At 34.8% G+C, this 21,013-nt stretch overlaps 1 protein-coding gene across 1 annotated transcript in view; it reads left to right on the top strand.

Annotated features, from left to right (window-relative positions):
* DMD (dystrophin) overlaps positions 1 to 21,013 on the top strand; it is a 2,123,648-nt gene that overhangs the window by 367,296 nt on the left and 1,735,339 nt on the right. The window contains exons 3-4 of the mRNA XM_057539128.1: positions 5,983 to 6,075; positions 7,509 to 7,586. Coding sequence (XP_057395111.1) covers positions 5,983 to 6,075; positions 7,509 to 7,586 — 171 coding nt within the window. The remainder of the gene's footprint in view (positions 1 to 5,982; positions 6,076 to 7,508; positions 7,587 to 21,013) is intronic.

The raw sequence follows: 21,013 nt of genomic DNA, 5'->3' as shown, positions 1-21,013 counted from the left end.
GGATGATATCAGCAGACTCCCTTGCTCTCTGGCTTCCAGTTGGTTTTGGCTCTTGGGAGCATTTACAGGAGATAAGAGGAAGGGAGGAAAGAAATATCAGGGCATTTATTTACCACAAGATAGCTGCATTCATCACCGAAATATCAAAGCTCATGTCAGGTGACTCTCTCGGCTCTCTCTTTGTTCACGGACCAATAACCGCTCTCTTTCTCTTCTTTCCTATGTGTCTAGGAGGGATAATTGCACTTCTCTATTACCAGTTTTGGTGGTTTCTTTATACCCTGCCCTCACCTTGTAAAATTGTTCCCTATTAACTCTCCTCAAGTTAACCAAGTCCTGCTAGGATCCTGGCACCCTCAAAGGAGAGTCCTACTCTCTATTTCCAGGTGATGACATTTAACGAAAGGGGGAAATGGGAAATGTGATTAGGGTTTATGGAGCATTTCCTATGCCAGGAAACATGCTGGACACCTTATATTTATTAACTCATTTAATCCCCATACTAATACTTTGAAGTTGACCCCTTCTGTTACTTTGAGCCAAAAATTCCAAGGAAATTTTGGAAAATATGGATTATTAGGGTTAAACATTTGGAATAAATTCATGATGGCTAACATTTATTGAGTATATCTTAGAGCAAAGCACTATTCCAAATGCATTTAAATCTTCACAGCATCACCACAAGCTAGGTAATACTACATCCTTGTTTTACAGATGATAAAAGGTAAGACCCAGAGAGATTAAGTTTCTTGCTCATATCACACACATGAAATATGGCAGAGCTGGGATTTGAACCAAGGAATTCTGGGGCAGAGAGAATATTCTTACTCATTGTATTACAGTACTTCCCTGTGCTTTGTAAAACATATTTCATCATTGCAACTTTTTTTTTCTTTCCAAATTCTCTCTTCCTAAACCATATGTCTTTCAGTTATTAGTTTCCCAAAATGAGACACTAAACCAGCCTTATTCTTCTGTTTTTAAGAGATTCCTTTCAAGGCAAAACTAATCTATGGTATTAAAAGTCAGTGGAGTAGTCATCCTTGAAAGGGCTAGTACACAGGAGGGGGTGTGAGGAAGCTCTGAGGATGCTGATCATATTCTTTTTCTCCACGGGGGTGATGATAATATGAATGTCTTCAGTTTGTGAACATTCACTGAGCTAACATTTTAGATATGTGTTCTTTCCTGTATGTATATTATACCTCAATAAAATTATCTTATGAAATACTTTTTACAACCCATGCTTAAGAAAACAATCATCTATGAAAACTGCCTATTTATATTACAGTGGGTTGCATTATTTTTATGGGAGCTGGTCAACAGGATTAACCAATAAGTTTGGAATCAAATTTGCTCTCCTCTTTGGTGCTTTTCTTGCTCTTGGTGTTTCTAATAGCTAAAGATTCAGAATCACAGAGAAGTATCTTGATTTTCTCAGCAACACGGATGTCCAGAGGCTGACTTTTCTACCACCAGAAGGCCATGTTAAATTATTCCTGTGCTCTTCACGTTTCTTTTAGTGCAACATGGTATTGATCTCTGTGTATTTACGGGTTAAAAGATTGACACAACTCTGAAGAGTCAGAAACTATTTAAATATTTTTCAATTCATTTCTGTCCCTTTCTCAATTTTTTTACTTTGATTTTTTTCACTTTGTTTATGCCAGTTACCAATCAACCTGTCTGAGTTTCTTTTTGAACACTGTCTGTAAAAAAAAAATATAAAGAAATTGATATAAATGCAGAATTTCTTTATATCGTCCTGACAATGATCTGGAAGGATTGCTGTCTCATTTTATGGTCCTTTCGTCTTGATATTTGGGTTAGCAAGGAAGAATTCAATATGTAAGTGAATGTAGGAAACTGCTAAGTAATACCAAAAGTTCACTTTTTGAAGAAAATATTAGTCATGAAAGGGATTGAAGATAGAGAGCCACAGGGTTATATGACCCAAGGCGCATTTAATGTTTTATGTGTCTTATAAAATAATTTTCATACACTTGAAAAGAAAGCCATTAAAGATAGGGAATTTTTAAAGAAATAATACTGTTTTCATGAAATAAGTGTCACTTGCAGCAAAAAGACATGGTGGATGTCTTTCATAGGAGATAAAAAGGGAGGAAGGGCTTCCCTGGTGGCGCAGTGGTTGGGAGTCTGCCTGCTAATGCAGGGGACACGGGTTCGAGCCCTGGTCTGGGAAGATCCCACATGCCGCGGAGCAATTAGGCCCGTGAGCCACAACTACTGAGCCTGCGCGTCTGGAGCCTGTGCTCCGCAACAAGAGAGGCCACAATAGTGAGAGGCCCACGCACCACAATGAAGAGTGGCCCCCGCTTGCCGCAACTAGAGAAAGCCCTAGCACAGAAACGAAGACCCAACATAGTAATCAATCAATCAATCAATCAATCAATCTTTGAAAAATTAAACACATTTAAAAAAAAAAAAGGGAGGAAAACAGAAGATTTAATGAAAAGTAAGCAAAAGAACAACAACAACAACAAAAGATAAAGAGCTTAAAGGCTCTGAGTGTTTCCCCTTTGCCATCCACATGTACTAGTATTAGTAATTGAATATGGAGGGACACCTTCCCTCCTTGACTTTCACTCTTACAGGGGTACCAAACTAAGGGAAAACAGAACACATTGTATCTGAGCTCTGTATTTTCTGATAGATTCAATAATTAAGCATAATTGTATTTATATCTAGTATTTGGCCAAAGAAAGAGAAGCCAAGGAATAGTAGAATAAAACAGAAAAAATCATCCTGTATTTATTGAGTACCTACTATTTGCCAAGTCTGTACAGCACACCTACACCATTTCAGAGGCTTAAGACTGATGTGCTATTATTTCAGTCCCCATTCTGTTGATACTAATGAATAAATTGTCCCTCAGAAAGACTAAGTCACTTGCCGGAGACAATGCAGCTAGTGAATAGGAGACTTGGGTTCGAAAAATCAGCTATTTCTGCCTCAGAAATGTGTGCTACTTTTGCTACATCATACCTATAGTGCTATGGAATGAGGAGTTGAATCTAGGAAAGAAATGAAAACCATTCCAGAGAAAAGAGATGTTTTGCTTTCTCTAGGGTATTCATAGTCCAGGAGGAATAAGACTAAACACCTGAACATCCATGAAGTTACAGGCTAAATATTGTATTTCATTGAGCATCACTTTAATTAGACCATAGGAGGGGAAATTTCAGTCAAAGTGCTTGAAATTACTTTTAAGTTAAACATGCATTAAGAGAGGAAGACAAAATCTCCATGAATTCTTAACATAAAACATATGCTTTCATAGAAATTTTGAACCTGCAGTCCCTATGTACTTTACACTGCCAGGCTCCGGGGTAAATAAATTCAGTCTCATCTGTTGAAGGATGCTTTACTGGAACATTTTGAGAAGCACCCTGTTAGAGATTGTGGTGGATATAACAAATATAAATTGGATTTCAGTTGTGATACTTTAATATATCATTGATTGCATGAGTTTGAAAGTTATATATGATACCGAAAACTGTCTTTTTCTCTATCACCTCACTGCTTTCTAGGTGCCCCAACTAGATGTGCGCTCTGATTAGCCTGCAGTCCTTCCCTCCCTCTCTATTTTGTTTGATTCCAGTTTAAAAGGGAGAATTATAAAATATCAATACCTCATCTGTGTGGATAAGTTTGTATCAAAGCAAGATCCTGTTTGCCTTCTTGACCTTTGTTTAGGCTCCTTGCCTAAAAGCATAAGCTCTCTAGTCCTCATATCTTGGATGCTAGATGATCCTTATGGCCTTGGGGTTCACGCTTTATTCTTTGCCCCTAGACTTACTCCTTTCCAAGTCCCAGCCCTTCTCCTTGAATGAACATTTTACTGCCCACATCCCTCCTGGTTTGCCAGACTTTATTATCTGTCTATCTATCTGCCTATCTAGATATATATTTTTAATAACAGCAAGTATTTCTGTCAACTAACTATATTTTATTTTCTTCAAAACCTGACACATTTCAGTGTGCAATATTGTTTTTGTCCATAAGTTTAGAAGCTACTCACTTCTCAAATGCATCTGTAAAATTTTGCTCCTGGAAAGCAAAACAAACCAAAATAGCATTTTCAAGGCATTGTCGACCTTCAACCAATTTGAAAATGAAATCTTAATATTATCCCCCAAATGCCAAGTTATTCTGGGTTATATATGAGGTTCTTGACAGAATTATTATAAAGCACACATTCATTTTCTTTACTTATTAATAGAAAGCTTTCCTTATTTCATGAGAATGGCACTGTTGTTTTAAGATCTACCTGTACGTTATATATACTAAAAGTGCTTTTTAAAAGTTCTAGTATCTTAGTGTTTTGTCATTTCTTTTCCCCTGAAAATTTTAATTAGAACTATTCAAGTAGAATTTCAAAAGAATAACTTGTAGTTATCTTTGTCAAAGCACATATGTGGCTTGATTCCCAAAGCCTGGCATGGAGGGACTGGTGAACTTCTTGCAGGGGTCAGTGTTATCGTTAAGTGAAGCAGCTAGGCCCTATCAGGACTTGTCTTGGACATGGCTACATGGCTGTAGGGAGAACCTGAATCCTGTCTTCAGTCTTAGAAGCTTCAGAGATGTCTTTTGCCTGGAAACGAGGGCTCTTCTTGAGCTGTGTGAAATGTAATGTTTGTGTGTGATCAAAGGAGTGGATGAGAAGAGCCCAATCACCCAAGGCTAATGTTAGACCCATCACCTGACATTTTGAGGGAAGTATTTCCTGATCCCCAGACTATGGGAATTCCCATGGTTATGTGCTCCTGGGTTCCTTTTACTGCTTCTCTGTAGCATTACCTTTTAGGAATATTTGTTTTCCCTGTTCGACTCAAAGTTCCACAAGGGCTGGGGTCATATCCTTCTCATTTACTAGTGTATGCTCTAGCACCTAGCCCAGGTTTATTGGTGCTCAATAAGCATCTGTCATTGATAAAGTAGGGCTTTCTTGATAACTTGGGTGATAAAAGAGTTGTGAATGACTTCATACGAAGGGATTGTAGGCTTTGAACCAGAAAAAGAAGATATTTGGGGGCATGACAGAAGAAATAAAATATTTGAAAGATAATCAAATGGAAGGAGGAAAAGGCCAAGGAAGCAGCCTGATAAAATAGAAAGAACAAGAGCCCCAGGAGTTAGACAGATCTGGGCCAAAATCTTGGTTTTATCATCTTCTTGTTTTGTCTCTTTGTCTCTGTTTCATCTGTAGGATGAGTATACTAATGCTAACGTCACAGAAATGTCACAAAAATTACAAGATCAATTCATTCAGTGGAGTGTTTCTCATGAATAGTCACTCCAAAAATGTTAGATGTTATTAGTGGCTATTGTTTTTCCTCAGTATAATTCCCAAGTAAAGAAGTGAGAAAAATAGATGAAAAGCTTTCACCGACCTACTTCAACTTAATTTAAATCATACCTTTCTAAAATTTGAACCATCCAATATGAGACTGGATCATTCTGAGGCAGCATGTAAAATGTATATGCGCAGAAAGCATGTTTTATGAGTGAAGGATGGTGAACCCTCTATGATTATGCATTCTATTTCCAAGTACACAAAATGGTTAAATCTTATGTACCCACCCAGGGCAAATTGTTTGTGGTCTTTGTTTCTTTGTGTGTTTACTTCTTCCCAAACAGTGCCCAACTGCCTGATAATTTAAACAATTTTTCTCTCCTTCATAGGATCAGCATTCAAAAAGTTGAGTTAATTAGATGCATTAGACTATAGATCTCCAACTCTTGTTATTGAGAAAAATATTTAAATAGATTTGGCCAAATGATGATTTACTGGTTTTTGTTTTTTACTTGGAGGTTCTCTTTTCATCCATCACCCTTGGCAGATTAAGAATTAGATACATTAAATATTCTTAAACATAGCTTTACATATTAAAAGGCGTATTCGTAGAAATGGATCACTGGAAGCATGCTTTCTTTAATCGAGTATGTTTCTTATTTCAGTTTGGGAAGCAGCACATAGAAAACCTCTTCAGTGACCTGCAGGATGGGAGACGCCTCCTAGACCTTCTTGAAGGCCTGACAGGGCAAAGACTGGTATGTGACTTACAGTATTTATAAGGAACTTCACATTAACCTCAGAAGAATTCCAGACCAGAAACAAACTCAGCATAGTTTTATGAGATCCAGTAAAATTAATTAATTTACTAATTACTGATTTAAGTAGCAATACAGGAACTATTCCTGAAAAAAACAGTCTTGCAATATTATTTTTGTTTTGGCATCTTCTATCATATGCAGAACAAGAAGGTGAAATTTTCAGTAATATAATTTATTTAATAGATATTATTCTCTATTATTATTTGGCATCTTTGTTAGTGGCTGTCTTTATAAGGCTTTTATACATAATGACCTTTTAAGTTTAACTTTTAACTTTATTTATTTAGTCTTTTGTCTTTTTTTTCTTCCAGTTTTATTGAGATATAATTGACATACAGCACTGTACAAGTTTAGGGTGTACACCATAATGATGTGACTTATAAACATCATGAAATGATCATCACAATAAGTTTAGTGAACACCCATCATCTCATATAACATTAAAGAAATAGAAAAAAATCTATTTTTTCTTGTGATGAGAACTCTTAGGATTTAAGAACACTTAATATGAGGTATGGAAAATGGGGAGTTGCTGTTCAACAGGTATAAAGTTTCAGTCCTGCAAGATGAATAAATTCCGGAGGCCTGCTGTACAATACTGTGCCTATACTTAACAGCATTGTATTGTGTAGTTAAAATTGTTTTAGGAGGGTAGATCTCATTTTAAGAGTAAATACTTCAGGCATCATAATGGTAGACTTTCTAAAACTCCACAACTGAATGAGTTAATCCATATATTGTAATACACTATGCAAATGTTAGTTTAAAAATTACAGGACAAGATAAGACTTTGGGGATTGAGGGTGAGGGTTAGAGAACCAAAGATGATTGAGGTTTTGAGCTTCAGTGACTAAGACAATTAAGGTAATGTTGCCAGAAATAGTTTCTGTTAAGCCTATTTGGCATTATAGAATTTTGCTAGGCTCAAATCTCTATTAAACTTTCCTAAAAAGTGTGGGAATTGACTCACTTATCTATCTTACTAGCAAATGTCCTTATGCATGCTGATGTTTCTCTTCGTGGTCATGCAACTGGGGTGTACAATGAAGGAGAGATGGTAACCAAACTGTCTTTTGTGAAGAAAAAAAAAATGCTATCAGTTTTCTTGAGGAGTGGCTGATTCATGCTATAAGGAGTTTCTTCATGCTCTAAGAAACTGATTCATGCTATAAGGAGTTTCTTCATGCTATAAGAAACTCCTATGACAAGGATAATTAACCTGAAGCACTTAAATTCATTATATTAATACCTCACAACCTGTGATCATTTAAAAGATTCCAATTTAGAAGTGAAATATATCAATTATTCCATTTCTGGTAGATTGTCCTTCTCTCCCCTGGGTAGTCAACATTGTTTCATTTTGTTTTCAGCCAAAAGAAAAAGGATCCACAAGAGTTCATGCCCTGAACAATGTCAACAAGGCACTACAGGTCTTGCAGAAAAATAATGTAAGTGGAGCCCTGGACAGAGTCTGGATACCATGAGACAGCATGCTTAATGTTTGAGTGAGGGCTTTGGCCCTAAAAACAGAGAAAGCATTTCAAGTTCTCTCGTAAATCAAAGCAGTTATCATTAAGAGCACATGTTCTAGTTCATGTGAGTCTGCTAATGTGATTCAGGAAGTAAATGCATGCATCCACAGGGGGGCAGGGAAAGGTGTGAACCAGACCTGATTGGCCACTTTGTGTTTTTAGATTTTACATAATGCAGTTATATTTGGTGGCCAAATTAAGTCCTGTGGTAAACTCAGCTCCTTACAGCAGTGTTCGTGAAACAAATGGCTTTTAATAGGCTGACTATTATTTTTTATGTATAAAGTGGGTTCACACATGATGATAAAGTTTGTTTGAATTAAGCCAACATTTATTAGATAACACATCCAAGTATGAAAGTTACACAGAAAACTCAGTATTTCAACTCAGCATAAGAGTTGCAAATTTGTTTTCTATTCCTATGTTTGATTAAGTTTAACTAGAAGAAAATATATGTGTGGTATTAGAAAAAGTCAACAATCGTACGTAAACAAGTGTGTAGATGAAAGGAGTTCTTGTCTCCTCAGAGTGACTTTGAGATTCGTCCCCTCTCTCATGATATTGGAGGCAGCCCTCCTTTCTTATTAACTTCCTACAATCTTTCTAATTAACCAATACATTTACTGGCTTTTTTGGTAACTTCCTAATTACGTTACATCTCTCTTTCAAGGATAAATTCAAATAATTGATCATATACTATTAAAATAACCATAATTAGTGATAGATTAGTAATGATGTATACTCCCTCAAATATTGCTCAGCTCATCTAGCAGGGAGAGGACATCATTCTGGAAATGGAAGTGAAAGTTGTGTAGTAATCAGTCAGTTTTATGAAAGGTTACTATCATATTTAACCTATGAAAATTATTTTACAGAAGTGTTATATATTTTTATTATTTTCCTGCAGTGATTAACTCTATATTTGCAAATTTTCTGCAGCAGAATAAGATAATCTATAGAATGTTTGCCTTATTAGCAGTCCTATAGAACCTTTTTATAAACTTTTTACTGAAGTATAGTTGATTTCCAATGTCGTGTTAACTTCTGCTGTACAGCAAAGTGTTTCACTTATAAATATATATATTCGTTTTCATATTCTTTTCCGTTATGGTTTATCACAGAATATTGAATATAGTTCCCTGTGCTATACAGTAGGATCTTGTTTATCCATCCTGTATATACTAGTTTGCACCTGCTAATCCCAAACTCCCAATCTTTCCCTCCTCCAGCCCCATCCCCTTGGCAACAAGTCTGTTCTCTATATCTGTGAGTTTGTTTCTGTTTCGTAGATGTGTTCATTTGTGTCGTACGTATCTTAAATTCCACATATACGTGATATCATATGGTATTTGTCTTTCTCTTTCTGACTTACTTCGCTTAGGATGATAATCTCTAGGTCCACCCATGTTGCTGCAAATGGCATTATTTCATCCTATAGAACATTTTGAAAGATCAGTAACATATAAATTAAGAAAACATTTTAACAATATTAGGAACTTAGACAAAGAAAATGTCTTTTTAAATATCAATTCCTCATATTCCATTACAAAATATAAGAGCAAGGAAAACAGCAGAAAACTCAAAGAATTATTAGATTTAATCTAGTTGAAGAAATTGATCTCTTCCGAGCAAGAAAATGTCAAAACATAGGCTGTTGGATCTCCTCTAAAGTAGTGGATTAATGAAACTGTAGATTTTTTTTTGATAAGAGTTTTGTTTTTTCACATATTGATTATAGATTTTGAATTTTGGGGTTTTTTTGTATATATTATAATTATTAGTTTTATAGTTTTCAATACAGGACCAGAAGAAATTCTGGCAATAAAATAGAAAAACCATAAAATAAAATCCCTCTGACTTTAGGAATAACCATATATTTCTTAGATGTGAAAACAAAGGCATGATGCAAAAACAGAAAAAATTAACTTGAACTTCATCAAAATTATGAGTTGTTCTTATGTTCTGGATATGAGTCCTTTGTTTATTTTATGTATTACAAATATATTTTCCTTCTCTGTGGATTAAAATTTTAACTCACTTTATCTTTTGATAAAGAGAAGTTCTTCATTGTGATGTAGTTCATTTTTATAAACTTTCACTTTATAATTATGTGTCCTGTTTAAGAAATATTTGCCTTCCGAAAGCCATTATGGTATTACATTTTGCTTTTATCCGTGTAAGCTTTATTATTTTACCATTTGAATTTGGATCTATATTTCACCTGGAAATGATTGATTATTATATATGATATGAGGAATGGGTTAAGATTCAGCTTATTTTTTTCACTTGGAATCTGAACGACAACATCATTTATTAAAAAGAATGCTGCTTGCCCATTGTTCTCCAGTACTAAGTGTGTCATAAAAAAATTTTTCAATACATTTATAGTTTTATTTCTGGACTTAAATTCACTTCCATTGCTCTGTTTGTCTATACATCATGAATACCATGCCATGTGGAATACTGCCTTTTTATAATGCATCTTGTTATCTGGTGAACTTTTGCCACTTTTTTCTTGTTCAATATTTTCTTGGCTATATTGGCCCTTTGTATTTCTAGGTTCATTTTACAACCATCTTTTTAATTTCCACATAAACCTTCTTTGGAATATGATCAACATTGAGTTAAATCTATAGATCAGTTTGGGAAGAATTGACATCTTTACACTATTGAGTATATTAGGTGTCTCCTATGATTTTCTTCTATACTTTATTTAATTTTAGGTTTTATAAAATGAGAAAAAAAATCCAATGGAAAAAATGGACAACGAACTTGAATGGGAACTTCACAAAAGAGGATGTTCAGAAGTTCAAGAATAATATGAAAGTGTGTTTAACCTCAGCAATAATTGGGGAAATTACAATTACAATGAGATACCAATACAAATTCACAAAAATGGTTGAAATTAGACTGATAATGCTAAGTGTAGATGAGGGTATGGAATAACTTGAACTCTCACAACTAACTGGTAGAAATGTAATTCAGACAGCCATTGAAAATAGTTTGGCATTATATACTAAATGTGATAAAAATGTGCATTTCTTATGACCCAACAATTTCATTCCTTAGCATATAACAGACATACATTTCTATGTTTGCCAAAAAATTCATATATATATAATATTCTTTTATATATATGAAAGAGTGTTCATAGTAGCTTCATTTGTAATGGCCAAAATTAGAATGAAAGTGAGCAAATGATAGCGACACACAGTACATAAGATAGATCAATTTCCGGAAAGAGAAAAAAGTGAGACTCAAAAGTATATCTACTGTAATTTCGTTTAATTAAATTTCAAGAATAGGCAGAATGCTTCCATGAGTTTAAAAGTCAGAAGAGTGGTTAGATTTTAAAATGCAGGATGAAATCTTCAGAGGTGTTGAAGATTTCCATGTTTTGACCTGGTGGTCGTTATACAGGTGCATTTGCTTTGAGAAAATTTATCAAGCTGTACACTTAAGTATATTTTCTGTATGTAGGCTATCAATTTTTTAAAAAAAGTTTAATAAGAGAAATGTAGGAAGGGAAAGTAAAACTGATCTTACAACCTGCCAAACTCCAAATTATGGCCATATTTATCTATCTGAACATAGACCGTGTATTTTATTATGAAATTGTTTAATAAAATGTGATAAGTGAATATACAAAATTAGAATGTGATTAATGCAATATATGGATCTTTTCTCAGGAGGTTATATTTCTTACTGAAAATAGAAAATCTTGATAAAATTCCAATGTTTTAGCAGGCGAAGACCCCCGAATGAGGGTTAAATTGGACAAGGAGTTCTTCAAAAGCAAATTTCCACAAAGCTCCCATTTGAGCCAGGGCCCTAATGGGGAATGGCATATAATTGAAGTCTCTGTATTAAAGGACAGAATCTCAAGTAAAACATTCTCCAGTGTAAACCAAAACCTCGAGTGAAATAACCTTTACCTGAGCTAGTCCCAGGCCAAAAGACACAGAATACAAATGCTCAAAAGTAAATGTATTATCATTTTATACTTCCCATTATTTTGTAATAAAAGAAAGCAGAAAATCAATGGAAAATATTCCAAGGGACATGTTTTTTAGTCTCTGATTATTGGCATAAAGAATAAACACACAAAGAGAATGTTCAAGAGCAGGATATTTTCCTAAAAATGGCCTTGGGTATTCTATAGCAGATGACTAAATGATCCTGGGATGGGATATAAATAAATCAGCATATTAAGTAAAATAGTAGATAGAACTATTTTCCTTTTAAAAATCACAAATTCTCAGAATGAACTATAGGAGGCATTGATTGGAGATTTTGAGTAGTCGTACCTTAAACAGAATAATGTTAGTATTTTTAGATTCAATGTGTTATTTATTGAGTGTCTACTATATGTCAGGTTGTATTCCAAATGGTAGGAACACTGCAGTCAGTGATCAAAACAAATGCAATCGTTTATGTCATGGAGTTTAGAGTCAAATACCAGAGGACGTTAAATATGTATAATGTATGTAGTGATAGCTAAGTTAATGAAGAAGAGACAAATAGACTAGGAGGTTTGGGAAGGCCTTTGGTTAGGTTGTCTTATAGGTGGAGACTGGAAGGAAGTGAAGGAGTGAACCATGGGATTATCTATAGGAAAATGGTCCAGGCAGTGGGATAAAAAGACCTAGAGGAGAAAAAGTATTTGGAAATAGGACTCAATAGGTGGAGAGGACTGAGTGTGGAAAAAAATGTAGTAGAGTAGGGAATCAGAGAGGTAGCAGGGTGGTGCTGGGAAGAGGAGAACATGGGGAGCCATGGTTAGGGTTTGAATTTAGTTCTAAGTGAGATGAAAATGACTAAACATAAAAAGGCTATTATAAATTAAATGGGTAATAAAACAAGTTCTTTTAAAAGTCAGAGATAAGAATATTAATAACAAAGATAAACTTATAAGTATTTGAAAATATCATTTTTATCCAAGAAAGTTGAAATCAATAATTAACACATAATACAACTTACTGCATAATAGAAATACTGCTAAAACCATAAAGCATAAATGATGGAAATATATTTTTATTCAGAGCCTTTAATTCACCATTGTTAGATTACAACACAGTTAGCAGCAAAGAAAAAAGTTGAGAATACAAATAACATAAACTGTAGATTTAATAGTGATTTTCTACCTATTGACACTCCCAAGCATAGATGATTCTATAAAATCTGTGTGAATTATATATAAACCTTCTCTCCCATAAGGTTGGATTTGCAAGGAAAACAGTAGTTTATAATTTCATTTAAATGAACCAAATCCAAATCTAAGCTCTCAAACAGGCATTCAGAAAATTCTAACTTTGTCATTATTAGGAATGATTTCCCCTGTCCCTAGGGAATGGCCAGACATCAGTAGATCTATGTGGTGCCTTTTATAGGCAGGGGAAAAGCCTTTCATTTTTAGTCCATTGAATTATCCACTGATATAGTCACTATCCAAGCCCAAGTCATCTCATGAAGCCATGTGTATCATTAACAGTCCTGAAATGAATCAGAAAGCCTATGCAAAGACAAAGTTGAAAAGACTGTAATAAAAGGAATATATACAGAAATATGGGCAGGATTAAAGGAACCAACAATGAATGGTGAAGCACCCAGAGACTAGCCTCAGTTAATAGGCTTTACTACCCCTAAATCTAAAGAGACAAAAGGAGAGAGCTGTTACCTTAAACCAATGAAAGCTCTAACCTTGGGAGCGGGTCCCCTGGATAGCAAGTGCAACCATAGGTACCTAAAGAATGCAGTTACTCTCAAATCATGGCCTGCTGGAGGAGGTGGGAGATTGATACCTTAGTCTCTCTATTCAGTCCTCTAATAGTCTGCCAGTGCTGCTCATTGATTGAACCTAGCTAGAAGCCAGAGGGTAAGAGATCCTGGATGAGGGAGCCATCTCATGCTAGGTGGGTCATCTCAAGCAAAGAAGGTGTGAAGAATGTGGGAGGGGGAGCAATCAGAGAAAACCCAGCCCTTCAGATAGCTCTATTTTTGTTGTTGTTTTTTTCCGGTCAAAAGAAGACTTGGGAATCTCTACGTTAAGAGCCCTAATGTTGGCCAGGGCCCAACCTTGCTGGGTATAGCAGGAAGCCATTCACGTTTTTTTTCTTTTTTTAAATATTTATTTATTTATCTATCTATTCTGGCTGCACTGGGTCCCAGCTGCAGCACGTGGGATCTAGTTCCCTGACCAGGGATCGAACCGGGGCCCCCCACATTGGGAGTGCGGAGTCCCAACCACTGGACCACTAGGGAAGTCTCGGAAGCCATTCACTTTTAAGGCCATACCACCTCCCCCATTTGCTGACAGGGAGTGGAGGTGGTTTCTGGCTAGTTTTGGAACCAGCTGACATTACTCTCCCATGCTTCTGGGGAACACCAGAATAAGAAAGGGAAGATAGACTAAGAGTTATCTCTAACTTCTACCCTGCTATAAAACTTACTATAGGCATAGGTGAAGATAAACATATAAAAAACGTCCTTGGCATATGTACAAATAAAAAATGGATAATATATTAGAATATAGTGAAAATGTCATTAAACACATAAAAAGAACTTTTAAAGTGCATAATCTTTGATAATAATAACATAACAGTAGAAATTAATAATACTTAAAAAAATTCAATTTGATTAATTTAAACTGTATAAGAAACCAAGAGTACAAATCCATGTTTGTATAGGAAAAAGCATTGCATGAGAAAACCCATGAGAAATGGCCTCGGTTCTACACAGAGGTTCAGTTTTTGTCTTTGCTTCTATCTTCATTAAAAAAAAAAAAAAGATAAAATAAATTAATTCTAGCTTTCAACCATAAATGTTACAAAAAAGAAAAAAATGCTCTAAGGAAAGTAGGAAATAAAAGATAAATGAAGAAGTGAGTTAGAAAAAAGAAACACTAGATAAATTTAAGATATTAGTTCCTTGTAATAAAATCATAAAATAGACTAATCTCTTATAAATTTAATCAGAAAAAAGAGGGAAATAAATCAAATGTATGCAATTTAAACATAGAAAATATTAAAAATAGGTACAAGAGATATAGACACCAAAAATGGAATCTACACAGAACTATATGTTGATTATAAAAAAGCAATGAAATTGGATTATATTCTATTTAAAATCATAAATTACAAGAATTAACACAGTGGAATATAGAGTACCTACATCAATAACCAAAGGAACTTAAGAAATCATAAAACAAAACCAAACAAACTTTTTACAAAGACTTCTGGGTCCAATGGAACTAGTGGTAAGTTCATTCAAAGTTTTAAGAAATTGATAATTGCTAATAGAAAATCATGAGGGGGCCTCCCAATTCTACAAATCTGTTCACAAACCTAAGTTTTAAAATCACCTGAAAAAAATTGGCCCTCCCTTGTTGTTAAAGGGATATTAGAAACTTCCTTTTGAAAAGATATTTGTGGTAGTTTCAAAATCTTCTTAGGTCAAGTTCATTTTGTCTCCTTCCTTCCTCCCTCCCCTCCTCTCCTCCTCCCCTCCCCACCCCTTCCTCCCCTCCTCCAATTTGGCCTCTTCCTCTGCCTTAAATGACTAGTTTTAGCATATTTTCTAGTTCTAAACTAGCAACTCAATGTGAGCCTGTGCTTCAGTTTCCTTTCTTTTCTCTCCTGACTTCTAACTTACACTCCTCATTCAAATGTCACTCACAACTTAGCTTTGTAGAGCTCAGACACCACATTTATGTTCTGATTTGCATTCTCTCTGGTGGCTGTTTTAACATGAAGTTATCCCTGCTATCAATAATTTATTTGTGAAAAACACTTATTGAGAAAGAAGTACTTCTAAGTGCAGTGATGCCTTTATCACAATATTTGCTGAGAGCAAAGCACTTTTGAAATAAAGTTGGCCGTGGTTTAAAAAAGCAAACAAAAGAAAATACAAAATCCTGTGAAACAGGGGATGACTCTACCAAGTGGTTGTGCTTGTCTACATACTAGCTCAAGATAAAATGTATCCACAGCTTCCATTTATTTGTAACTTATTGAAGGTAGATAGAGCAAATCTCAGATAATAGGGAAACATCTCTCATACTGCCATTCTATCATTCCTTTATCCTTCTCCGCTCTTGTTTGTGGGTAGTCCCCTTCACCAGACATTCTGAATTCAGTTCTACAGGTCTCTAACCCCATCTTCTCTCAGATGTAAAGAAATATTTACTGGGTCATTTGAACTTGTTTATTGGTAGATTTTTTCCCTTAGATATAATTAAATTCCAGTCAATGAGTTTCCTCTAATACAAATTTGCATTTTTAATCATTTTATGTAAAGTTGAATAATGATTGATTTTTTTCACTGGTAAAGGAATTTAGCCATTAAAAATCTGGTAGGGAGATTTAACTGTCTGTGGTGTTTTAAACTGTCCTCCAGATGCGTTATGATACCTGTCTTCCGTTCATTGGCTGATCCCAGTTTGTTTCCTCTTCTTCCATCCCAAGATTTCCAAGTGTATACTTTATGAATCCCAGTGCCTTTTTGAGGTCATGGAATGCACTCCATCATTATTTTAAAGAACCTGACAAAAAATAGAGTGTTGCATCATACCCTGGGCATATACTGGGACTTTACTGATTTAATATTAGCTGACACAGTTGTAAATCTCATAATTATGTTCACTACTCTCATCAATTGTCTATGAAAAAGTGGCACAATTTTACCAAGTAATTTCAACTATACAAGGGGAGATAGCACAAAGAAAATAAGACTGTTGTTGTACATTATTAAACCACAAATCCAAAATGAGTACTTAAAAAGCCTAGGGTGAAAATTCAAATGTCAGCTATGTTCAAATATTCAATTAATCACATCATTGAAAATTGTCACTGAATTAGATTGAATGGTTGTCAAATGTCACTGATCTGAAAAATGATATAGTGTTCACTCTTCCTGGCATATGATCTTAGATAAAGAGGATTCTAAAGTGTTCTTTAAGAGTAGTATTTTATGTGTCCTTTAATTATTCAGAAACTTAAATAGCCATTTAATGTATTTTGGGGTATGTCAGAACATATCTTTGACCAAATATAAACTGCTTCCATTTATTACTCATAAAATCCAGTGTTCAGATATAAATTCCAAATTTTTAATTTATGTTAGACAAGTATTATTTTTTATATTAAAATTTCAGTCCACACAATAGGCCTGTGATACGTCTGCACCTTATATATATTGATTCCAAGGATCCAGAAGAAGTGTATCCATTTAACCCTGTCACTCACTAACTACAGGATCTTTGTCAAATAATTTCATGACTTTGGTTCTACTTTGTCATCTGTGAAATGTACTAATAGAAATAGTTGCACTTATTTCAAAATATTCTTCTATGGAACATAAAAATATATACAAGCATATCTTATAATCTTTAAATTCATATTCCGATGCAATATGAAATTATTCCTCTTAAAATGAAGCTAGTTATCAATGAAAATAATTTCATAAGGTGAATTGTTTACCTTCCGCCAACCCCGTACATTTCTTGCATCAAGGAAAAAATATTATATTTTTCTTTACATATTCAACTTACAATTGAGGTAATCATTTACTTTGATTTGTACACATGGAGATCTTTTGGGATAATAATAATATGGCTACAAATTATATTATAATTGAACATTTTTCTCATAATGAATATTAGTCATGTATCTTAGAATTTTTTGTCATTGCTGTTGCCAAGTGTTTTGTTTTGTTTTGTTTTTTCTTGAAATCAGTATACATGGCTGAAAACTAGAAAGCTCTGGCTACATAGGGTTTTTTTTTTTCTAATTTTTCTTTAAATTTTACTTTATTTATTTTTTATACAGCACCTTCTTATTAGTTATCTATTTTATACATATTAGTGTATATATGTCAATCCCAATCTCCCAATTCATCACACAACCACCACCACCACCCCCCCCCCCGCTTTACCCCCTTAGTGTCCATACGTTTGTTCTCTACATCTGTGTCTCTATTTTTGCCCTGCAAACTGGTTCATCTGTACCATTTTTCTAGGTTCCACATGTATGTGTTAATATACGATATTTGTTTTTCTCTTTCTGACTTACTTCACTCTGTATGACAGTCTCCAGGTCCATCCACGTCTCTACAAATGACCCAATTTCATTCCTTCTTATGGCTGAGTAATATTCCATTGTATATATGTACCACATCTTCTTTATCCATTCGTCTGTCGATGGGCATTTAGGTTGCTTCCATGACCTGGCTATTGTAAATAGTGCTGCAATGAACATTGGGGTGCATGTGTCTTTTTGAATTATGGTTTTCTCTGGGTATATGCCCAGTAGTGAGATTGCTGGGTCATATGGTAATTCTACTTTTAGTTTTTTCAGGAACCTCCATACTGTTCTCCATAGTGGCTGTATCAATTTACATTCCCACCAACAGTGCAAGAGGGTTCCCTTTTCTCCACACCCTCTCCAGCATTTGTTGTTTGTAGATTTTCTGATGATGCCCATTCTAACTGGTGTGAGGTGATACCTCATTGTAGTTTTGATTTGCATTTCTCTAATGATTAGTGATGTTGAGCAGCTTTTCATGTGCTTCTTGGCCATCTGTATATCTTCTTTGGAGAAATGTCTATTTAGGTCTTCTGCCCATTTTTGGATTGGGTAGTTTGTTTCTTTGATATTGAGCTGCATGAGCTGCTTGTAAATCTTGGAGATAATTCCTTTGTCAGTTGCTTCATTTGCAAATATTTTCTCCCATTCTGAGGGTTGTCTTTTCGTCTTGTTTATGGTTTCCTTTGCTGTGCAAAAGCTTTGAAGTTTCATTAGGTCCCACTTGTTTATTTTTGTTTTTATTTCCATTACTCTAGGAGGTGGATCGAAAAAGATCTTGCTGTGATTTATGTCATAGAGTGTTCTTCCTATGTTTTCCTCTAAGAGTCTTATAGTGTCCGGTCTTACATTTAGATCTTTAGTCCATTTTGGGTTTATTTTTGTGTATGGTGTTAGGGAGTGTTCTAATTTCATTCTTTTACATGTAGCTGTCCAGTTTTCCCAGCACCACTTATTTTTTTTTTTTTTTTTTTTACTTGATTTTATTTATTTTTTTATTATTTATTTATTTATTTTTGGCTGTGTTGGGTCTTCGGTTCGTGCGAGGGCTTTCTCCAGTTGCGGCAAGCGGGGGCCACTCTTCATCGCGGTGCGGGGACCGCTCTTCATCGCGGTGCGCGGGCCTTTCTCTATCGCGGCCCCTCCCGTCGCGGGGCACAGGCTCCAGACGCGCAGGCTCAGCAATTGTGGCTCACGGGCCCAGCTGCTCCGTGGCATGTGGGATCTTCCCAGACCAGGGCTCGAACCCGTGTCCCCTGCATTAGCAGGCAGATTCTCAACCACTGCGCCACCAGGGAAGCCCCTCCAGCACCACTTATTGAAGAGACTGTCTTTTCTCCATTGTATATCCTTGCCTCCTTTGTCATAGATTAGTTGACCATAGTTGCATGGGTTATGTAGGGTTCTTGTCGTTAAAGTGGCATTCTATATTGCCAGGTATAAGATACATAGTATTTATAAAAATTCAAGTTAAATAATATTATATTGAAAGTGTATATGTCTTTTATCTTACTCTATCTTGTGAAATCATTTTTGAGGGCAGTTTTATAGATGGCAGCAAATGATGCCCTCTAGTATACAATATTCCATCTAGGAAATTTTGCTTAGTTTAGTTATAAGAGCTACTTTGCCAAAAAGTTTAGTTCTGCATCTTATGTTCAATAAGACTACCTGCATTGAAATTTCTATTTTGCTATATTTGTTTCAATATTCTTTCACCATTTTAATGTTTATATTTACTTAACATTATGAGATTTTTAAAATTAACTGCTTAAAATCTTTAGTGTCAAAGAGGAAATGTATAAACAAACAAAAACACCGTTCTGTTAAGAGTTACCTTGTGATGTATGATTATCATAAATGCATCCAAAATAGAGAGAAATTTTAACTCATTTCACTAGTCTTTAAGCAATTTGATAAAACAGTCTATTTTTTCGTCTTTGTCCTCAACACTTAATATGTGGTATATGGTGGATGGTGAAAAATATTTAATGAATGACTAAATATGTAAAGCTTAGTCACTGAAGTTAGGGGGTAGTATCTTTATAGTACATTCCCAGTACTAAGTCTTATGATGTATTCTACGTCAACATGTGCTTTTGAAAGGTATTTTTCAATGCAAATTTCTATATTTGTTTAAAATAAAAAATAACATTTTGAATGTAGAGATATGAGAGGGAAGAAAAAAAACCTGCCAGTAGAGACCCAAGGCCACAATGGCCAATGCAGCCTACCCTTGATGTTGTATATATTGAACTATTCATCATTTAATAATAAAAGATTCAATACATGCATCTTTCAATGGCAAAAGTGGGTATGATTTATGCCCTTAAGTCTTAAAATTTTATATGAACCTTAAACACAGTATAAAAGCACATGCTTCAGGGCAGTGAAACTCCTTTGCTTTTTCTGAATTTTTGATCTTTTAAATGCATTATATTTGGAAGGATTATATAAATGCTTGAGGAATTTCTCTTGAATATGGAGAAGTCTCTTTAGCTTGACTACATGATGGCAGATGTTTTATAAAAGGCACTTAGCACATTTAAAAAGCAAATCCTATTTGTCTTGAGTGTTGGAAAGAGATTCTCTGTTATAAACAGTTTATGAGAAAGAAATGTATGAATCTGAAAGAACCAAATATATAGAAGGTAGATGTATCTGCATGAGGTCTATTAGGAGGGCTGTTTATTTGATAAATCCCAATGCATGGTTTTTCCCTAAATGTTAGTTATTGTTTAAGATTCTGGTTAAGGAAATCCACTCAAACTTTTAAAGATGATATTTCATGGTTCCTTTTATAATCTTATCATTCTATGTGAAGTTATTTTATAAGATTTAATCTGCAGCATTTTTCAGTTACTTAAACGCACATATGAAGACTGATAAGTACAAAGACTGCTTACCCTTATCCCTTACCCCATGTCTAATGAAAGTAAAAGCTCAGATTGTATTCTGCATATTAAGGAACAAAAGTGACTCCTCCTTAGGATAAATCTTGAAATCTGAAGTGATCTGGAAGAACCACATCCTTTGAAACATATGAGGAACCTCCTAGCCCTAACCTAATATCAACTGGCTGAATGATACAAGATGTGTTTTCATTAGTCCCTGTAGTTATGAAATGTCCTTCTCAGTGGTTGTCTAAAAAGGCAAGAATATCATTTATTGGAAAGATAATGGTTCCTTTATTGAATGAGATATAACTTTCTACAACATCCACGTTAGGAATGCAAATGCTTAAATTATTTACAAACTAAAACT

The sequence above is a fragment of the Balaenoptera acutorostrata genome, chromosome X, assembly GCF_949987535.1.
Source record: "Balaenoptera acutorostrata chromosome X, mBalAcu1.1, whole genome shotgun sequence".
Taxonomy (NCBI): domain Eukaryota; kingdom Metazoa; phylum Chordata; class Mammalia; order Artiodactyla; family Balaenopteridae; genus Balaenoptera; species Balaenoptera acutorostrata.
The sequence above is the reverse complement of the archived record's forward strand: the minus strand, read 5'-3'. Positions and strand labels throughout refer to the sequence as shown.